Source organism: Podarcis liolepis (genome assembly GCF_965112155.1).
Source record: "Podarcis liolepis genome assembly, chromosome: 2".
NCBI classification, from domain to species: Eukaryota; Metazoa; Chordata; class Lepidosauria; order Squamata; family Lacertidae; genus Podarcis; species Podarcis liolepis.
Window position 1 is genome coordinate 65,107,258 of NC_139555.1, and position 22,037 is coordinate 65,129,294.

The window sequence follows — 22,037 nt, forward strand, 5'->3', positions numbered from 1 at the left end:
AACAAAGAACACCTTGACACAAAGGCATTTCATCTTGTACTGTATTGGGCATAATTCTGGCAATCCAATTATATGAGATATGCCACAAAATGTATAAGAAAATATGCTAAGAATCATTCTATATATTTTTTTATTTTAAAGTTTTATTATATTTCTGTATTTTTATGTATGTCATTTGTTCATCACATTGGTGCACTTTGCAAAAAAGCTTATAAATACTGTAATTTAAGAGTGAGTTGGATTTCTTATAATAATGAGAATTTTTAAACAAAAGGTCTAAACCTGAATCTGTTGTTTTGTTCACCACTTTATATATTATAAAAAACGTTTTGTTATTTGATCTGACTAGAAATAAAATAATGCTTTTTACTATTTCTGTCTAACATTATATAATGCTGCCACTTAATTGGTGATTTTATTATATTTTTATATAGCATTTACATGGCTTAAATAACCATTCATAGCTGGAACCAGGCACACCAAATAGCAACTAAACAAAAGATTAAAATTACATTTTTGTGTATGTTTAGCTATTGAACGTTATTAGATTTCTTTGGTGATTTTTAAGCTTGGTAGGCAACAGAAAGGGCTGTTTACAACTATTAGTCTAAATCCATTTTTAGAGTATTATTTAATATTTCTTTCTACTCTGACCTCACTTTCATTAAAGCAAGGGATGAAAACAATGAAGGAAAGATTAGCTTCAAGTCTGTAATTCTTCATTTTAGAGGGAAACGTACCTCACTCAGATGCATTGACTTGGTACAGAAAACAGCTAAGTAAAGCCCTATGCAATGGATTGTTAGCAGAAAGCAAATCCAAAACATGGCAAACCAAATATCACTGTCAAAGGTATTGATGCAATACTCCTTTGACCTTTCTTAAAATGCCACATAAGTTAAACCCCACAGCTTTTGAAATGTTCTTTGATGACGCACCAGGGCAGGGTCATTCTGTAGGTCAGCATTCACCATTCTGGTGGATTCCCCTTCCTTGGAGGTTTTTAAGCAGAGGTTGGATGGCCATCTGTCATGTATGTTCTAGTTGAGAGTCGTGCATTGAAGGGAGTTGGATAGATGAGCGTTGGGGTCCCATCCAACTCTACAGTTCTATGAGTCTATGTTTTGAAAATATGGCTTATCTTTAATTCAGTTTAGCCTTGAATGCTTTCCCAAACTTATAGATAATGTTTATTTAAAAGGGTTTCCATACAAGGCAGAAGAAAGAAGCTTATCTTGAAAACAGACAAAGGAAAAAGGACTGGCATGACAGGGATGCTATAAAGAAAGACTTGCGACGTACAGGTGTGTATGATAACTCATTCAGCCTTAAGGCATGTAATATTGAATTACATATTCAGCAAAAGGAACTGAGCACAAAGTACTGGGGGAGGGTATACTTTATGTAACGCAGTATTGATTACTGTTAGCAGAGTTTACAAGAAAGTCAGCAGGCCTTTGCTAGCAAGTGTCTGAAAGGTGCTTCGGGCAGTGGTTGAGCAAAGAAGTCTACTACTTCTGTTTTTCTTTTCAGTTCTGATAATTTGCTATATTATCATGTGGGTGTTCGTTTGTTCCAAGAGAGGAAACTGAAAAATGCAACAGGACCTCAGACTTCAAACTAGAAAGGAACAGCAGCTATGTTTGTATGCTGCTTGCTCCCAACCATTCTACAAGCATGATGTCTTTCAAGGTCTTTCAAGGTCTTTTAAGCTAGCCACTTGAGAGTACAATTTGATGTATCACAAAGGGCAGGACAAGAAGGAAAGAAGGAAGAACTGCATGTGGCACACCACCCCATTTAAATCTTCACTGGAAGGCTTAAACGCCCAAGTTTCCATTGCAAAGGCCTTCAAAGCATCAGTGGGACATAAATGGAAGGGAGAAAAATGATGACTGATGTTAAGCAAACCAGAGACTGCCGTAACTTGCTATTTTGAAGGAGAATGATGTAAATTGCTATGTGAGTGTGGAGGCCATGCAAAATCTCCCTTTTCCAGTTAAAGTGGCAAAAAATATAAGCCTGAAATTGGTGAAGATTTGTCATTCCTGCCCTAGAACGGAGTTAGGGGTTGTTTGGGCTTTCATCCCTGATTTTGGCAGCCTTCTGTGTGGTACAGTAGTACCCATTGGTGGAGAGAGGGAAGGTTGTGCTGACAACAGCATCCTGCTAGACTTTATGCAATAGGAGGGAGTTATAAGAGTTAATCAGATTGATCTAGATAGAAATTGAGTGTTTGCCAGACCTGGTTTGTGTCTCCCAAAACCAAATAGTGGGGCCAACAGAGAACAAGGGCAGGAAAGTTCCCCACATATTTTTAAGAAACTGATTGGCCTTCCTAGGTTGTGTATATTTTGCATCCTATAAATTGAAATAAATCTAGTTAGTCCTAAATCTGACCTTTTTTTCAAAATAACAGCTAACAAGGTATTTGTTATAAACACCGTTAAGTGTTCCTATAGTTCTTTCAGTTTTATCATCCGCTTCTCAACTGCTCGATAGTTTTAACAGATGTAAAGTGTGGCGTTTGGACATCATACTGTGTCCTTGATAGAATGTGGCATAATGAGTATTGCCTAGCCAGCCGTGCCAGCTGAGACTAGTGGGAGTTGTAGTCCATAACATCTAGAGGGACCAGATTGACAAAATTCAGAATTCAGCTTTCAGCCACTGGAGTTTTATAAGTATTAATGGCTCCATTTCTTTTGCTGTAGGAAATGGAGAACAGGGAAAACCGTATCCTATGACAGATGCCGAGCAAGTGGACCAGGCATACAGAGAAAATGGCTTTAATATTTTTGTGAGTGACAAAGTTTCTCTCAATCGATCCCTACCAGATATACGACACCCAAAGTAAGTACAAACTTTTCTTGTTACTGAAAGTATGAAGGTTTCTATTTCTAAAATTGGCTTTTCTGTATCCTAACTTGTCATTCCAATTTGTATTTCCCTTGCTTGTTACATACGTCTGCAGTACCTTGATAGGTTGAATTATCTAATGTATTAAACAAGAAACCTGATAGTTCAGCAACTCTTAACTCTGTCATCAGAGCCAAGAAATAAAGCATAAATATTTATGTACAGAGATTCCAACAGTTGCAAATAAACTCTCCTCTGTATTTTATGTTACTGGTGATTTATTTTAATAGGTTTGCTATAGAGTGGATATGTTTTATTGTCAGTGTTGTTGCTGTTGTTATTTTCTTGCCCATCCTTCACCAAAAGATCCCATGGCAGGTTACACCATATAAACACACAATTAAAACATTGAAACTATCTGAATAAATGAGGAATAGAAAAGAACCCTGTGTTTACTTTGGATGTATCCTCACTTTGAGATTTGGATGTACCCAGGGCTATGAAATGCCCTTAAAATTCTCTTCAGCAATCACTCACAGCTTGTATGATACATATTTTGTAAACAAATTACATTCAGAAAGTGCTGCCTGACAGTCATCCTTCTTTTGGTGTTTGATATGATCTCTCATCTCTTTGACATTCCATCCAAAAAGTTTTTAAAATATCTCCTCCATCCCACTAAGAGGTATCATTTTTTAAGTCTTTGATCTTCTATAGCACCAATGGGGAACCTCTGGCCTATAGACCCAGTTAGAATCTTGTTCTTCCTGAATCTGTCCTAATACAGGCTATTGTTCAACTGTATGTTTAATATTTAGCTACAATAAGCAAAAAAACCCTCAAATAATAGTAGTAACCATTCTTTGTATGCTGGTCAAGCTAGTTACTGTGTTCATCTGTCTTGTAGCTGCAATAGCAAGCTATACCTGGAAAACCTCCCCAACACCAGTGTAATAATCCCATTCCACAACGAAGGGTGGTCATCACTTCTCAGAACAGTGCACAGTGTTCTCAATCGCTCTCCTCCTGAACTCATAGCTGAAATTGTACTGGTGGATGATTTCAGTGACAGAGGTACTTTCATTATAATATTTATTTATGCAGACATATGACTGAACAAAAAAAAAGGTATATAGCAGATTACTTGTGCAGATATTCTGCTGACAAAATTCATTAAGTGAACCCTGCCCAGTATTCCAAATGTTGTTGCATATAATGGCATATATTCATACACAAAATGCTCCTCTCCAAGGTGTGGAAGATTGTTTGCAATTCTGTATTCAGCTTACGGTGGATAACCAATGTTATAACCAACACTATGTGGATAACAACACAATGTGGATAACTAACACTAAGAACTGCCATTCTGGAAATATCCATAGCTAACTAAAACATACACAAAGGTTGTCAGAACAGGAACTGCCATCAAAATTCCTTTATTGCAAACTGACTCCAGAATCTCTTACGTTAAGTCATAGGAGCTATTTGTGGATTTGTGTTTTAATTTCAACCACTATTCCTTTATCTTGTTTAAATTAAATTATTTCATATACTGACTTTCAGAATGCTAATTATATTATTGTGTTAAGAGTGGCTCAAATAGCTAATGCTTTATCAAGCATGGAAATCATTTATAGTTGTTGAAATGGAGAACATGTGTTTGTATTATCATTAGATTTTTAGAAATATTTAATAGAGAGTGAGTTTTTATATTAAATAGTGAGTGAGTTTTTCAGGTCCTATTCTTGCCTTTTGGCTAAGATAATGCATTTCTAATGATGTGAAATTATGCAAAGCTGTCCCACAGTGGTTCATTACTACTCCTGATAGCTATTTTCTCCAGTTAAAAAAGAGCTATGTCACAGTTAAATGAACATTTATTCAGTTTTGAAGTAGCTTGCAAATATATTCTCACATCATATAGCTCACACATATTGCAATTTTTAATAAGAGTTTTGGTTTTAAGAGAGAGAGAGCTTGTATCTTCTATTCCATTTGTATACTTCCCTTCTTCCAAAGATCCCAGGGTGGTTATCTGGATTTGGCAAAGTGGTATGGGCTCCTACAACTGTAGACTTAAGCCACACTGTAGTTAGCGATGTAAAAAAAACAAAACCCAAAAACTCCAACCCCTTCATATGATACCCCATACTTGAAATTTAGATCTGACAATGTTGGTAATACACATTCTTACTCTAGTGTCAAGCAAATTATTTGATTAGTGGTTAAGAATTGTTTGTACTATTATAGTATGCTTATGGATTAACTACTTGCCTGTTGTATGCCTATCAAAACTAAACCATTACTGTCCACGTGTTTGTGTTTTATTGGCCTGATGTATGTTACTGAATTATATGTAATACTTTAATTTCCTGGTGAAGGTTCTGTGCAACTACCAATACTTTATTATCTTAAAGTTTGTAGCTAGAATAAAGCAATGGCAGTGATCTATTATGAAACTTTGCTTTTCTCAGGATATCTAACCTGACCAACATGAAAGGTCTAAAATGGGATTGTATTTTTAATGGTTCAAGCTGTGCTGTTTGATCACGTCTTCCTTTCAAAGCTTGCAAAGTGATTTTTAAAAAAAACGTTTTTTCCTAATTTCTGGTGTTTTTCTTATTTCAGTTTTCTAGCTGCTTCATTTACAGCTGTTTCACATTTAGATATGTTTCATGTCTAATAGTCTAGATATAAGATACCGGCATATAAAAATGATAAAATAGCAAAATTATGAAAACACAAAACTATTAAACCTTAAAGGTGTTCCAGATTCTGGAAATTGGGTTTTAAAGTTGGAGAGAAATAAAGAGTAAAGGACTGGGTGAGAAATCATTTAATTTTCCATGCAGAACACTTAAAAAAGCGCTTGGAGGACTATATGGCCCAGTTTCCCAAAGTGAGGATTCTCCGAACTAAGAAGAGAGAAGGGTTGATAAGAACTCGTATGCTGGGAGCTTCTGTTGCTATAGGAGATGTTATTACTTTTTTGGACTCTCACTGTGAGGCCAATGTGAACTGGTTGCCACCCCTTTTAGGTAAGCAGACTATCTCATTCATTGTTTATTTATATGATTTTTATCCCACCTTTCTAATGCATTCACATCACTCAAGCCAGTGCATAACAAGTAACACTACAGTTTCGTAATAAATTCCCAATATCAACATGTATTTCAGTCTGATAATCACATGTCCTGATATGGCATTTCTAGCTATACTTTCTAGCTATATGAAATACAGAGGCTTACAATCTGACTTAAAACTGGAGTCTCCTTCTTTGGAGGTCTTTAAGCAGAGGCTTGACAACCATATGTCAGGAGTGCTCTGATGGTGTTTCCTGCTTGGCAGGGGGTTGGACTTGATGGCCCTTGTGGTCTCTTCCAACTCTATGATTCTATGATTCTAAAACTAAAATTTCATCCATAATTTAATTTTATTGTTCTGGGACTTCTCAGAACATTTTTCTACAAAAAGTTAGTATCTGGCTTATATAAAGACTGCTGACATGAGTTACTCAGATAATGCCTCAGTGTGATTCTCTTTGAGAAAGGGTGAGAAGGTACTTGGATAAAATGAAGGTTCAAAATAGGATTGTCTTTTTAATGGCTCTGGCTGTGTTGCTTGATCATGTCTTCCTTTCAACGCTTGCAAAGTGATCTTTAAAAAGTGTTTCTAATTTCAGATGTTTTTCTGATTTCAGTTTTTTAGCTGCAGTTGATTCACATTTAGCTATGTTTCATGTCTAATAGTCTAGGCAAAGATATATAAAACATGCATTTTACCATATACTTGGATGATGGTCCTGTTGTGACTCACCATGGATCAGGCTGCAACCGCTGAAGCCCAGTGAAATATATAATCTAGCTGTGTTGGTAAATTCAAGTTAGAAAGTAGTTTTATTTGTTTTGTGAAGATGTTTTGCCTGAATTATTTCCTGCCTGAATCTAACACAGAACTTAAACACATTATGGCTGACTGGCATATTGGCTTGTGGAAATAGTTTTGAACTTATAGAAAAAATAGGCTATTAACAGACCATTGTTTAAAACAAGGCTTGGCTGGTAATTGTTTGCTTGCTCCACGCAGAGTAGTCTCTCACTTTGAATTATTATTTTTGCTTTGTTTTGTTTTGGTTGACAGATAAACAGAAAAGAATATAACATTTGGATGACAAAATAGTGAGGCATTTGGATATCTGTTAATTTTTGTCTAATACCAAGGTAAACAGGCTTTTCAGATGTGTGTGTATAGACATTCAACATTAGAAGCCTGCAACTGGCCTGCTTAGTTCACATATGATATGTGAAAAATGGCCTTCTCTTGCCTCTTGGCCCTAATTGTTCTCTTAAGGCTACAATGTCACAGTGCTGCAGCCCTAGTAAGTGCATTCCCAATCTATGTAGCTGTTAAAATACAGTTACCCAGCCAATGCTTCAAATCTTTAAGAACCATCACAAACTTTTTGGGCCTTCCCTGGTTTTTACTTCCCTTATGCCAATAAAGTGCAGCCAGTGCTACCCCCAGGACTGCATGAGGTTTTGCTCTAAACTTCTTTTTCCCTTCTTTCCTCAGTGTCTCCACAGCTCCACAATTTTTAGACAGCTTCCCCCATTGTCCCATTTTACTAAGCTTCTGTTGCACTTTCTTCGTTCACCCATAGTGTTTCATAACCTTAGCGCGGAAATTTCTTCAGAGACTCCTCTTTGATTAGCCCATTGCCTCTGTTCACTGTCCTTTGTCTGTCTCTCATTTCCTATCCTTCAGTCACCTTGCTTCTGAACCATAGTTTCCTGGTTTCATGGCACCTCTTCCCAGCAGTCTGCCTGTCCCACACAGCTACTGCTGTCATTAGGACCTGGATAGTGCCAGACTGATGGACTTCCCTCTTGGAAGGTGATCTCACAGACATTGAGGGCTCTGATCCTCAAGCAGTTGCAATTCTCAATGACTATCACCAGTTCTGCTAACTGGCATTGGAGACTTCAGCTTCACAAGCATTGTGCAGTATAGATAGCACTGAACTGACTTATCAGCCATTCCCCTACCTCAACTTGTTAATAGGTGTAAATCTGAATAGGTAGACTAAATTCAACTCCAAGTGTATATGTGCTCCCAAACGTTACCTTTCCAACACTATTATTTTATGTAGTCTTTGGGAGAGCATGAAAAATCACCAATGAATGTGAAACTCCTGTATTCAGCAAGACTATAATTTTTTCCTGATTGGTAGATAGTTCACATTTGAATTAGATTACCCATGTGTGTTCCGTGGAAAGAGGAGAAAAATCACAAAGTAACTGTTCTTCTGAATATATTCTTTATGGAGTATTGTAGAAACAATTGTGTTTGCAACTCCTTTCATCTGTAGCAAAATAATGTTACATGTTTCTATCTATTCCCCAGACCGCATTGCTCGAAATCGCAAAACTATTGTTTGTCCAATGATTGATGTAATTGACCATGACCACTTTGGCTATGAAACACAAGCTGGAGATGCAATGCGAGGTGCATTTGACTGGGAGATGTATTACAAGCGGATACCCATTCCTCCTGAATTACAGAAATCTGACCCGAGTGACCCTTTTGAGTAAGTTCATGAAACAAAGTGTGAATAGGTGTTTAACCAGCTAGGTTCTTGACACTGGTGCTTTCAAACGGATAGAAACTATCCTTGGCCATCACAAGTAATGTTTCATTTCAAAAGATAAAATTCTTTTGTGTTATCTCTGTCTACTACAACTTTTTGAAAAGAGATAATAAGGTCCATTTCAGATGTATAAAAATAATTTCAATTGCATAATTGAAATAAGTCAGAATGGTGGGTATTTAATAGAACATATTGCATGCTGGTACAAATTAAATCAAAACGTAAACTTTATTTTCTTAATAATTATGAATTCAGTTAATATAGTGGTAGAATAGCCTCGCCAGGTTGGTCCATGCTTTGGTAACCTCAGCACACTTTATTTTATCTTAACCTTTGTTGCTATGTGTGGGTAAAAATGCAGCATTGTTAAATTAAAGATTTGATTCAGAGTATTTATTATTATTATTATTATTATTATTATTTATACCCCGCCCATCTGGCTGAGTTTCCCCAGCCACTCCGGGCAGCTCCCAATCTAGTGTTAAAAACAATACAGCATTAAATATTAAAAACTTCCCTAAACAGGGCTGCCTTCAGGCGTCTTTAGGATAGCCGCTTATTTCCTTGACATCTGATGGGAGGGCGTTCCACAGGGCAGGCGCCACTACCAAGAAGGCCCTCTGTCTGGTTCCCTATAACCTCACTTCTCGCAATGAGGGAACCGCTAGAAGGCCCTCAAGGCTGGGTCTCAGTGTCCAGGCTGAACGATGGGGGTGGAGACGCTCCTTCAGGTATACGGGACCGAGGCCGCTTTGCCGCCTAGACCAATTAAGGGGAGGAAGAATGTTAAAAGGTACAGCATTGGGCCCTTGTTAGATAATGTGGGCTGTATTCCCACACAGATTGACACCTTCCACTATTGGAGGTCTCGTTAATTCATTCTGAAGGAAACTGCCAAGTTCTCCTGGGTTCATAGTTTAAAGATATACTGTGCAACAACATCACATAGATTAAAAATATTAAGGCGGAGCAGGCGAAAAAATATTAAAGTATGAAATGTGATTTCAGGAATGTAATTTATTGATATATGGATGTAATGGTGGCATAACTATAATGATAGATTTTGTAATGTGAAGGATTTCCCCCCCTTAAGATCTCCTGTAATGGCTGGAGGACTGTTTGCAGTCGACAGAAAGTGGTTCTGGGAGCTGGGAGGATATGATGCAGGCCTGGAAATATGGGGTGGAGAACAGTATGAAATATCATTTAAGGTGAGTTATGTTCCCTGAAAACTTTTATTTGAAAAAATGCTGAATAATGAAGTAGTTTATAGACATGAAGCACCAGTTTGCAGTCTTTGTTTTTCTGTGTGTTTATAAAATAAAACTGTTGAAAGGATTTCTGCAACATTTCTAGAAAAGAACATTTTACTGTAATAAACCAAAAATATGGCTAAGAATCGAAAGCCTCTGTGAGGTTACATGCTAACTGCTAAATAATACCTGATCTGTAATATGAGAAGTGAATATTTGAGTGATTGATAGACAAACTGAAAGGCGATCAGTTTCTGCTAAGCTGGTTACGTAGCCAATAGTAAGCCAAGGAAGCAGGAGCATAATGAATGAATAGAATATTATTTTTGTAAGTGCCATGAAACAAAATGGCTTGCTACTATAGTCTTCTGTACATAGAACACTCTATTGTCATAAGCTGGAACAAATGAATAAATTCATGTGGCCACCTCATCAAATTAGGAAGCTAGCTACTCATGGATCAGCTTGTTCATTGACCTGTGTGAGCTATGAGTTCACTTACCAGAATTTGTTAAGTAGAATAAATACAACTGAGGTCTTCAGCAGTACTTCTGGTGATTAAAAGGCAAACATTAGATTAATTAACAACTTGGTTACTGTAGTTAGCAAATATTTTAATGTCTTTATTCTCCAATGCTTTTGTGTTTTAGCTTTAGTTTTGCCTTGTGTTTGCAATTATTTTTTTAATACATAGCCATTCTAGTAGGTCCTGCATCCAAGTAAATAAGCCCCACTGCCTCAATATGAATCCAACCAACTTGCAAAGATCACAGGGGATAATTTTGCCATGCCAACAGCCCTTCCCTGATTATTATAATTACTTTTTTTCCTGCTCACCCCAAGTAGTTTTTCAAATCTGAACTGTGATGCAAAAAGCCATCAAACTACATTAATTTGACAATTAACATGCAGCAAACAACATTTTCATCTTATTGTTTAACTACAAAAAGCTAAGTGATAAAGACATATTGAAGGTTTCTTATTTCCTCTGTGAGATTTCTTTACAGTTGGTTCCATTTATCCCTTTTACTAGTGTGGGTAAAGAAATAGTGTAATAATGTAATTCTCTGCAGGAGATGGTAAAAGCAGCATTCATCTCTTCCAATTCGGACATTTTCAAAAACAGTAGTTTCCAAGAGCGATGACAGTGACTCTGCAAGCTCTTTGTCTTTGAAATGCTGGAGCAGACACTATTTGATCTGCAGGAAATAAGAATACTTCATTCATCTGCCTACTTGCACACTGTATTGCAGAGTTTTATTTCAGGCCAAGGATGATAATTTATGGTGGGTTAAATTCACTCTAATTAAATCCCAGCAGAAGTCGTCTTTTCTTTGTATTGTTCAACAGAAAAAGATGTTTCACTGAAATTGTGTGTTTTCAGGAGTTATGATAGATTGATGCTTTCATCTGTGGCTGATAGAAATTCTGATAAAGTAATAAGAATAAAAGATTTGTTCATTAGCAACAAGAACACAGGGTTTTTGAGGCCTAACAGCTATGAAACTTCATATTCAATTTCAAAACTGCATCTGTTTAAACATATTAAGATGCTGCCTCCAAAGGAGCACAAAGAATCCACCTAGCACTTCTTCCAAGTAAAATAAATGGGAAATGTTATGTTTCAAAGACCAAATTTTCAACCCATTTTTGACCAACTTTCCCCCCTCCCTTCATTAATCTATTCCAGATTATTGCTAGGGAATTATTACTTGGGGAACTGTGTAAGAAAAGGGAAATTATCAGTTCCCAGCAATTCTAGGAGATAACAAAGGATAGTGTTAATTACTGCACTTATCATTTCATTTCTTTTAATGTAGGGAAATTCCTTTATATACTCACTGGAGCATGTTTGCGTGACATTAGGGAACCTAATTGTCTCTTGTCTTATGTAGCTTATAGGAAGGACCTGCTTCTCCAAAAAGATTCCTGTATCTTGAAAGTTTTTTGATAGCCTGCTCTGGATGAGGATGAAGTAGTCCTATGCAGTCAGCGGTTAAGGAGCTTTTACCTTGTGCTGGTTGCAAGTGAGGCCAGTTTTCTTCAGGTAGATTTTAGAAATGTACAATTTGTATTGCTTTTGATGGGAATTAGTTGAATTACTATAAAAATGTTTCCAAGTGTTTAATTTTCACCCAAAAGATATTTCTCTTTGCAAGATTATTTTTAAGGACTATTAGGTAGTGTAAATATAGCCTGTCCTCCAGAGCAAATGTTTACATTGAATAAAATAGGCATTTAAGTATAGACAGACTCATAGTTCAATGAGGATACCCATCAAGCTTGGAATGACAGCTATATTTTGAGATTTGATGCAGATCTCTGATTCTCTGCTTATTCTTGATCAGATTGCTGGTTGTAACATAATGACATGGAATCTCTATCCAACTTCTCTGATGGTTTTCCTATTTTGGCTTTGGATATGAAGTCTTAGGGGATTCTACAGCAGTCCTGCTTCCTTCTTAGCTATCCACTTTCTTCAAGGGACAAACTAGACATGACATGGTTTTAAACTATGGAAAGGAAGAATACAAATAAAATTATGATGATCCTGATTAAAATGCATGTATACATGTAACTTTTTTACATGTTTATGCTCTCTGGAAGACTTAGAAACAGAGTTTCTGTTCTCTGGAAGACTTAGAAACAGAAGAACCTTGCTTTTCAGATTTCTCTCTTGCTGCTTATAATATGTTTGCACTGGATTACATTTTTAGTGCTGTGTTTTCTACAGAGTTATTGTATATCACTGATTAATGCTAGTTATTACTTCTCATGATATTTTATTTCTCCCCTGTCAGAGCTGTGATTTTTATATAAAGCTAGCTTTTTTGTGCTTTGTACTATGAACAGTGTTGAATAGATTTTGTTTATATAGGCCTCTGCTTGGGATCAGTAGCTACACAGATAGGAATTTAGGTAGCTTTTAATTAGTTTGGGGGGTGGAAGTTTAAGAAGTATGTAATCTATGGCACAATAATATATACTTTGGTTTATAATTTTTTTATTATACCCTACACCCTAACCACTACACAACATTGACTTTCCTCATAATATCAGATAGTCTTGGTATGGCCAGTCTGATCTCCTTTCTTGTAAACTAAGACAAGCGACAGGGTGATTGCAAGGCATAAACAGTGCAATCCTGTTATTGAATGCAGATGGACAAATATTGGCATTGTTTAAGAGGCAACAATGAGCTGTGTGCTGCTTAACATACATAAAATCAGGAGTATCTCATCTGTCTGCTAGTAGCTACTGTTTTCTACCAAGAACAGCTGCTTGATAGACACTTGCTATTTTTAATTTCAGTGCTACCTTTTTAATTCTTACCTTCTTTTTCCTTCTAGTGTATAAGGCTCTCTTTCTACCAATCTCTCTTTTTACAGATGAGAATGATAGTTTTCTTTATGCAGGTTGTAATGAATTCTGTCATCACACAAAGGGATTGTTAATAAAATGAATCAAAGCAGCAATGAAAATGAATAGGATGTCTGCTTTTGAAATTAGATTTGTGTTTGAGTAGCACATTATCAGTTGAAAACATGAGTGTTTTTAAAAGCAGTTGTGCAGGGTAAGTGTGAGGGAAGGATATCTGCAGCACATTGACAGGAACTCATAAGCCAGTGGACAAGTAGATTGTGTAATCAGAAGTTGTAATTTTTAATATTAATGGAATGTGTTAATCCATAATGAAGATAGTTTTCTGAAATGCTATGTAAGTCAGACAACACTGGTTCCATCTTCTTAGATGTTTTGGGCTTGTACATATTGGGTGCTATCCAGTTTTAGTCAGGATCAGAATAGGCCCATTTAAAGTTACTGTCTATTGATTTCAGTGTGCCTATTCTGAGTATAACTTAGATGTATATCACCTGTTGTATTTTAATTTTAGCCTGTCCGCTGTTGATCTAATTTCTTTGCTTGGAAGTGTTCTTGTAGCTGTGAGACAATTATGGCCACACTGTGAAGTTCATGGGGGAAATGCTTTCCCCCAGTTGCTTTTGAAGATCCTTTGCCATCCAAGCATTTCTTGCGAGAAGGAGGCTTAGGCCCAGATGAAAAGCATCAATCTCTCAGGCTGATTATGTTCTCAGCTAACATAGCTAAACACACTCCTACCCTGGGTGGAGCTAGTATATTCACGTTGCCCTCAGCTACCCAAAATCATGCCCCTAAACATTGTTGTAACTGTTGCAATCCCTGCTGGAACCTTAGGGTGAAGGGGTGGTAATAAATTAAAATAATAATATTCAACTATTTTTTACTCTGAGTAGACCGATTTAAATTAATAGAGCAACTTATTCATGTTCATTATTTTCAGTAGATTTATGCTGAGTAAAATTTAATTGATTACTACCCAGTGTATCCATTAAGAATGGACTAATTAGTCGGTTTCAGTTCCTCTCAGTTCTTCATATTTCTCATCTTAATTCTTCTTTTGTCCCATTTTCACATTATTTCATAAACATTTTGGAAAATCCTACATGGAAATAGGCAAGCATTTTCACTTGCATTTCTCCTAATATAAACATTTTAATACAATTTTGTCTAACATAAGTAATTGTCTAATATAATGCATTTTAAACTTTATTTCCATTAATGTGTACACCTCCCCCTAATACACATATTTTTATACATAACTTTAAGTTTGGGAACTGCATCCTAAAATTAAAAAAAAATGAAGGATAGCTGCATTTCAATTTGCATATTTGCTCAGTAAATGTGAATGAGGTAGGTTCACATTACAATGCTAACAATACCAATTTCTTCCCCATTCCTTGTATCCATTAATGAAACTGCCCATCTGGAAACTGCTCTTTTTGAATTCAAAAATTGATTCAGGGTTGTCACATCAAAACCAATGGTGAGCAGTACATTCTCACCACTGTTGAATTCATATTTGACAGGCAAGTCAAAGACTGCTTAATATTTAGTTTCCTCTACAGAATAAAAGCTGGGAAATGTTTTAATGAAACCTTTGTTGGATCATTAAAATGTTTACCTTAGCAAATCTAGCCAGACAATCCTTTTTAAGACATTTCAGAGCCAGTCTGTTAATAAATGGGCATGGTACTTTAATACAGATTATGTACATTATTAATCAAAGAACTTAAATTTAATAAGCCTACTGGAATGCATGCACTCAACACTACATCTGTTTCAGTTACCTAGACTGGCAAAACTTATATCCATGTTTAATCTAGGTATCAAGGAAAGTTCCTAGAGAATGTTGGCACAGATTCAATGCTTCCTGAAGAGAAAATAATTTTGTTGACCCTTGTTGTTGTTATTTAGTCGATTAGTTGTGTCCGACGCTTTGTGACCTTACTTGGACATAAATAGAGCCATAATTCTGCAAGTAGCATTTAGTTAATTTATGCTCCATTTTTAAAAAATAGTTATGCACTTTTGCTAATTTCAGGAATACATCAGCATATGTATTTCTGCAAAAGCAGCAGTGGAAGGGCATGTTGGCACTGTGGTAGAGTTACAAAATAGCAAGTAAGGTGTTGATGTGTGACCTAAAATCTTTAACTTTCTCCAGATAACTCTGAGATTGTTTCATGATAACACTACATAAGAATCTACAAAAGTATTCAACTTTAGTAGTCATGTGTTTACATGTGCATTAACTTTCAGAATTCTTTGAACTACCTAAGCTACATACTGCTTTTGATTCATGCTAGGTTCATTTCTTGGTGTTGGATCTGGTGGTATTTTTATGTCACAGTGGTGACATAGTTTCAAAGATGCACAACTTTAAAAGCTTGAATAACATGAGGTCTGAATGCATTTATGATGTTTTAAAAATAGTTTACTAAGGTAACAAACTTACTACTTGATATGACTTTGAAAAAGCTTTGATTTCCATCATATTCAGAAAATTCTGATCCGTGCTTACTCTCTCTGGCATCTGACAGGTATGGATGTGTGGGGGTCGTATGGAAGATATTCCTTGTTCCCGTGTTGGTCATATCTACAGAAAATATGTTCCTTACAAGGTTCCTTCAGGAGTCAGCTTGGCAAGAGTAAGAGCCTGTCTTGCTAAATTTCCTTTGTTCCTTGTATTAAGTCAAGATGCAATCTTCTAAAAAGATAGTGGGTGAGATGCATTTTTTAACATTAGTGCAAGAAGTTTGGGAGTTGACATTGTTTTGCAAGCAAATGATAGCACACAAGCTGAACTCTCACAAACCATAAAAATAGTTGCTCTAAGGGTTGTGCTACATCTTTCTGTAGTGTAGAGGTTGTCACATTTGCCTAATACACTGAAGGTCCCATTTCAAAACCAGACAGAAATAGGTAAATATTCTGGGGGAAGGGCCACAGCTCTCTGGTAGAGCATCTGCTTTTCATACAGAAGGTCCATGGCACCTCTCTGTCTGAAACCCTAGTAACCAGTTGCCAGTCATTGTAGATAATACTGAGCTAGATAGATCAGTACTTTGAGTCAGTATAAGGTAGTTTCCTTTGTTCCTGTTGTGAGATACTCATTGGATTAGGTTGCTGCACTAGATTAAGAACTGAGCAAGGCTACGTATAACAATGGCTGTTGGTTGAGCTGGCTGCCACATTTTGATATTATCCTTTATCCTTAGCTTTCTATGTATTAAAAACCCATTAGCATGACAAACATCATCCCCCCAGTGAAGGGCAAATGTGTCAACGATAGGATGATTCCTTTAAACTGGCAGGACATCTGAAATCAGATTGATTCACATTAATATATTCTTCAGGATAATTCAAAATATGTACACATGAGGATCCTCATTGTTACTACCCAGAAATTAAAAGTTTGTCCTCTCGCATGAGTGAATTTGTCCTCTCACGTTGGTGAATTTTCATATGCAAAGATGAGTGCTTTTATTTGGTATTCAGAATTATGTATTTTAAAGGGTAGATACTCCCTCTGGTGGGAAAAGACAGTAACAGAAGAAGAAGAAGAAACATGACTGAAAAGGCTTCTCTCTCCCTCAGTCACAATTAACTACCTAAAGAACACAATTAGTTTTAAAGTTCTTTTTGATGAAATACAGTAGATGCTCAGGGCCCAGTTTAATTCAACCTTTATAGAATGTTCTGGTTGTCTGACTCCTTGGAAGAGCAGTCGTCTTACTGTACCATCTGATTGGGTTTGGACTTATTAATGTAGTATTTTGAAGTCCATAAAGCCCTTTATGCATGCCTCCATGTAAGGCAGCTAATTAATCTCTCATATGTGGATCCTGTATAATTCAAATTTATGGATATGCTTTTTTTCAATTCTTCATTTCAAATATATTGTCAACTATGTAGAACCTGAAGCGTGTTGCTGAGGTGTGGATGGATGAATATGCGGAGTACATTTACCAGAGGAGACCTGAATATCGGCATCTGTCTGCAGGAGATGTGACTGCTCAGAAAGAACTTCGCAGTAATCTCAACTGCAAAAGTTTCAAGTGGTTCATGAATGAAGTTGCTTGGGACTTGCAAAAGTTCTATCCACCAGTGGAGCCTCCAGCAGCTGCCTGGGGAGAGGTTGGTTTATTCAAGAAATTCAGCTGTATCAGGAAGTCCCAGCCATGCCATGGTGTATGGTTGCAGATCAAACCACAGGATTCCCAGTACCCGCTGAGTCCATCTTTGAGTGAAATTGTTGTGCATGTTTACTTCTGTACATACTTGATGGTGCAGAACTTTACAGAAGGGATGGGGAACCTGAGGCCTTCCCAAAGTTGCTGGACTTCCAACTCCCATAAGTGCCAGCCAACAGAGCCAATGGCCATGTATGATGGGAGGTGTGATCTAACAACACCAGTTTCCATATTCCTGTCATGCAGGAATTTAGTGAATGTATATGAATATGGCTAGAAAAAGTTGTTTTCAATACACTTCAGAATCCATTAGCAGAAAGACTAACTTTACTAAAACTATTGAAAACAATACACACTGAACTTCTGAGGTATGTTTGCTGCTTAAGATTTACTTACTCTGACAGCCCATTATCAGGTTTAACCCTGACCCAAGTAAATCCAAGGCTTTGATCATTTCTTTTTTAATATCACTGCCTTCACAATTCTCCACTGAAGCCACTTGTTAAATGGCTCTCAAGCTCAGATGTGTATTCAACATGCTGCTTCTTTTCCTTTGAAACACAGAGCAGACTGTTCTAGATCCCTTTTCTTGGCTTCTCAGTTCTTGAGAATTCTTGTCACATCCACACACATACATATATAGAAATCATATTGTCTTGTGTCTTTGCATTTATGCCAGCGTTTGCTATGGGATAGCATGGGGGCTGCCTCTATTTCAGCCCCCTGTTTACGCACATTTAATATGGGTGTGACAATGTATATGCACATCGCACCAAACCCAGAAATGACCTGGAAACATCATAAAGACATCACTGAAATGTCACTAAAAGGGCAGAATGGGGTGTTTGCAGGCTTTTTCAGTGCATTTCTATTATACACGATTTCAATGACATGTGCGGTGCCTCAGAATGTAGCCCCTGTGTAAGCAGGAGACCAATCCAGCAGTTCAAAAGCACACCAGTGCAAGTAGATAAATAGGTACCGTTGCTGTGGGAAGGTAAACGGCGTTTCCGTGCGCTCTGGCTTCCATCACGGTGTTCCATTGCACCAGAAGTGGTTTAGTCATGCTGACCACATGACTCGAAAAGCTGTCTGTGGACAAACATCAGCTCATTCAGCCTGAAGCGAGATGAGCGCCACATCCCATAGTTGCCTTTGACTGGACCTAACCATCCAGGGGTCCTTTACCTTTTACCTGTACTTCAGTTTCCTTGACTGCCACTATGTAAAGAAGTTAGATGCAAAGCTAATCAGCAACTTAATCTTTCAGGTCCGTAATGTAGGAACCGGCCTCTGTGCAGATACCAAACATGGAGCTCTTGGTTCCCCACTACGGGTTGAAGCTTGTGTGAAAGGCAGAGGAGAAGCTGCCTGGAACAGTGTGCAGGTATTTGCATTCTTTTTTATAAATATCTCATTCTTAGTGTTTCCACGGGCAGTTTTAGAAAGAACTACTTCATGCAAAATATGTATTACTGAAATACGACAATAGCTTCACTAATGTAAGACTAAGGGGGGGTTTGCTAGGGGAGTAGAATGTAATCTGCTGGTCTAGATAGTACACAGATGCTGATTATCAAGCTGAAGGCCTTGGTATGTAAACACACCTGGGATGCAGGAGATGAGTACTTTAAATTATTTGCATGAGTGCTGTGGCAGAAAACCAGTATTATCTGGAGCCAAATTCTGAGGTGAATAGAGAGGAGGCAGACAGGAAAAGGTTAATGACACTAGTCATGCAACTGTACTATGCACTGACATCATAATTTCTAAGTACCATATTTTTCGTCCCATAGGATGCTCCGTCCCATAGGTCGCACCTAGTTTTTTGGGGGGGAAATAAAGAAAAAAAATTCCCTTTATTCCCCCCCCCAAAAAAACCAGGTTGGGGAAACCGAAACAGGTTGAGGAACAGCGGGATGGCAGCGCTGCGCCTCCCTGCTGTCCCCCAAGCTTGTGGGGCTGGCCGATGTCTGCCCGGCGCGCGGGGCGCAGGCTGCTATCCGCAGTGTGGGGAGCCCTGCGGGGAACTCCTGCAGGGCTCCCCACGCTGCAGATGTCTGCCCGGTGCGAGGGGCGCTCTGCTTCAGGGCGCCCCTCGCACCAGGCGGCAGGTTGCTATCCGCAGCCTAGACAGCCCTGCGGGACCTCCCGCAGGGTTGCCTAGGCTGCGGATGTGTTCCTGAAGTGCCGGGCGCTCTGCTTTCAGCGCACCCAGCGCTCCGGGAAGCAGGCTGCTATCCGCAACCTAGACAGCCCTGCGGAACCTCCCGCAGGGCTGCCTAGGCTGCGGATGTCTTCCTGAAGCCTGGAGAGCAAGAGGGGTCGGTGCGCACAGACCCCTCTCGCTCTCCAAGCTTCAGCGAAAGCCTGCATTCGCCCCATAGGATGCACCCAGATTTCCCCTTCATTTTTGGAGGGGAAAAAGTGTGTCCTATAGGGCGAAAAATACGGTATCTTCTGAAACACCATATTAATGAATCTGCTACTATATCCAGTGGCCACTTAGTGTCGCAGGAGGTATAATTAACACTCCAGTGGATGCTAATGAGAGATTAAACTGGTTAGGGAATATTTTCACCGAATATTTTCATTTTCTAATGTATAAGATGCTAGAAGTGACAGCTTTATTCTAACATAATATGTAAAATGAAAAGTTGCTGACTACCATTTCAGTTGCCTGGAAATGGAAAATTAAACCAACTGACTTTGAAACTACCATATTTTTCCATGTATAAGACTATATTTTCCCCTATTTTTTCAAGTTTAAAATGGGGGGGGGGGTCATCTATACACTGATAGTGCATATGGGGGATTTCTTTATTTGGAGTCCCCAAAAATAGGAGTCGTGTTATACACAGGGATGCGTTATACACAGAAAAATATGGTAAATCCAAAAGGCCTGCATGAGTTTTATATGCACTTTATGTTGAGTTGTAAAAATTAATGTGGATGTTGAAATATATTTTTGGTCTAATTCTTCCATAAAGAGATTTCCTTTGTTTTTTATTAGTACTAACAGTAGCAACACGAAGCAGTTGCTTCCATGTCCTCTCATTACTGAACTGGTGTGGTGGTACTTCCAACTCCAGAGATATTCCTGCAGTCCTCCAAAAGAATACAAGCCTATAGAGCTCCAATAACCACACATTGTAGAACTGCTCTTGCTGTAGTGAATCTTGTTGTCTCTCGTTTTGCTTCCTGTTGTTAAATTTTTCAGTGCTAGTCAGTTTCAAGTAAGGGAAATTACTGTGGCAGATTGTTGGTTATGGTCAGCTGGGTTTTGCTCCAGAGTAGACTCGTTGAAATTAATAAGCTTGATTAAGTTAGGTTCATTTTATTCACTTGGTCTGAATAAAATTTAAAAAGCACCCTATATTAGTTCCATTTCTTTTCTTCCCTTATATCTATTTATCTTTTTAGTATATTTATATCCTGTTTTTTAACTTCAAAGTGGCTCACAATATTTATAAACATACAATAGATACTTCAAGAGCCACTCACTTAAACCAAACCAAAATCAATCTGCTCCATTTGAGCAACTGATGTTCTTTTCCACAGGGCAACTGGTATTAGATGGCCTGGGGGGGCGTCATTTGCAGGCTTCCAGTTCAAACACAACTGCCATTGTAGAGCTCCTTTTCAGTGTTTGCGTTTCTTAACAATGCCACAATTCTATTTCTGTATTTCTTGCCCTGTCCTAAGGAGAGAGTAGTTGTTCTTCACATTGAGTAGTACTGAAGTGCAGGGATGCATAAAACAAAGAAGTCTGGATTTTTGTCCTCATCGTTTGTTCTGATGGTTTGATGTTTGTCCTAGCAGGTGTTCACATTTAGCTGGCGAGAGGACATCCGTCCAGGAGACCCCCAGCACACAAAGAAATTCTGTTTTGATGCTGTTTCCCACAACAGCCCAGTGACTCTCTATGACTGTCATGGAATGAAGGGGAATCAGCTATGGAAATACAGGAAAGTGAGTGTGTTATTACTCAGAATGTGGAAACCATCACTTCTGCATTATGGTTACCTGTAATATCTTGAAAAATATTCATATTGTAATATTTTGTCCCTATGTTTGGGACAACATGTTAAGTGGAATCCCCTTTTTATTAAAAGAACAATAGGGCATAGTAACATCTCTACCAGAAATAGCAAATAAACCTGCTTGTTGTAAGTGTACCATATAAAGTTGTATTCAACTGTTCCATGGTAGGAACTTTTCCTATCATGCCACTCTTCTACTTGAGAGCAGGGGGGCTTCAGATATTGGACTTAAACTCCCCTTACCAAACTCCCCTTAGCCAAAGTAGCTGGGGCTGATTGGAATTGGAGTCCAACAACAACAACAACTGATGGGCCATAGGCTTTGAAAAGTTTATCCTTTTTTAAAAAAGGAACAAAGACCTGGGATTATATTCATGGATGGCAGAAATACTCAAAAGCAATGATAATTGCAGTATCTATAAAGTACAAATTTCCACGATACAAAATAAGGAATCGTAAGGCAGGCTTGGGTAAACTGTTGTCATGAGGGCAAGACATCTTTGCAAGGAATCTCAGGGTTCAGATCTCATCATTGACCCCTGCTTCATAATATCAGTGAACCCAATTCTAGCATTCTTAAGCCACATGAAGAAGTGTTGAAGTTCAGCGAGGTGTAGCCCAGACATTCCAGTGCCTGCTTCAGAAAGATTTGGATACA

The 22,037-nt window shown here is 37.9% G+C and overlaps 1 protein-coding gene across 1 annotated transcript in view; it reads left to right on the forward strand.

Annotated features, from left to right (window-relative positions):
* The window catches only part of GALNT10 (polypeptide N-acetylgalactosaminyltransferase 10), a 39,352-nt gene that overhangs the window by 10,721 nt on the left and 6,594 nt on the right, over nt 1-22,037 (forward strand). The window contains exons 2-11 of the mRNA XM_083488381.1: nt 1,202-1,304; nt 2,715-2,853; nt 3,767-3,933; nt 5,712-5,897; nt 8,263-8,446; nt 9,600-9,717; nt 15,684-15,791; nt 17,059-17,280; nt 18,607-18,723; nt 21,159-21,308. Coding sequence (XP_083344507.1) covers nt 1,202-1,304; nt 2,715-2,853; nt 3,767-3,933; nt 5,712-5,897; nt 8,263-8,446; nt 9,600-9,717; nt 15,684-15,791; nt 17,059-17,280; nt 18,607-18,723; nt 21,159-21,308 — 1,494 coding nt within the window. The remainder of the gene's footprint in view (nt 1-1,201; nt 1,305-2,714; nt 2,854-3,766; nt 3,934-5,711; nt 5,898-8,262; nt 8,447-9,599; nt 9,718-15,683; nt 15,792-17,058; nt 17,281-18,606; nt 18,724-21,158; nt 21,309-22,037) is intronic.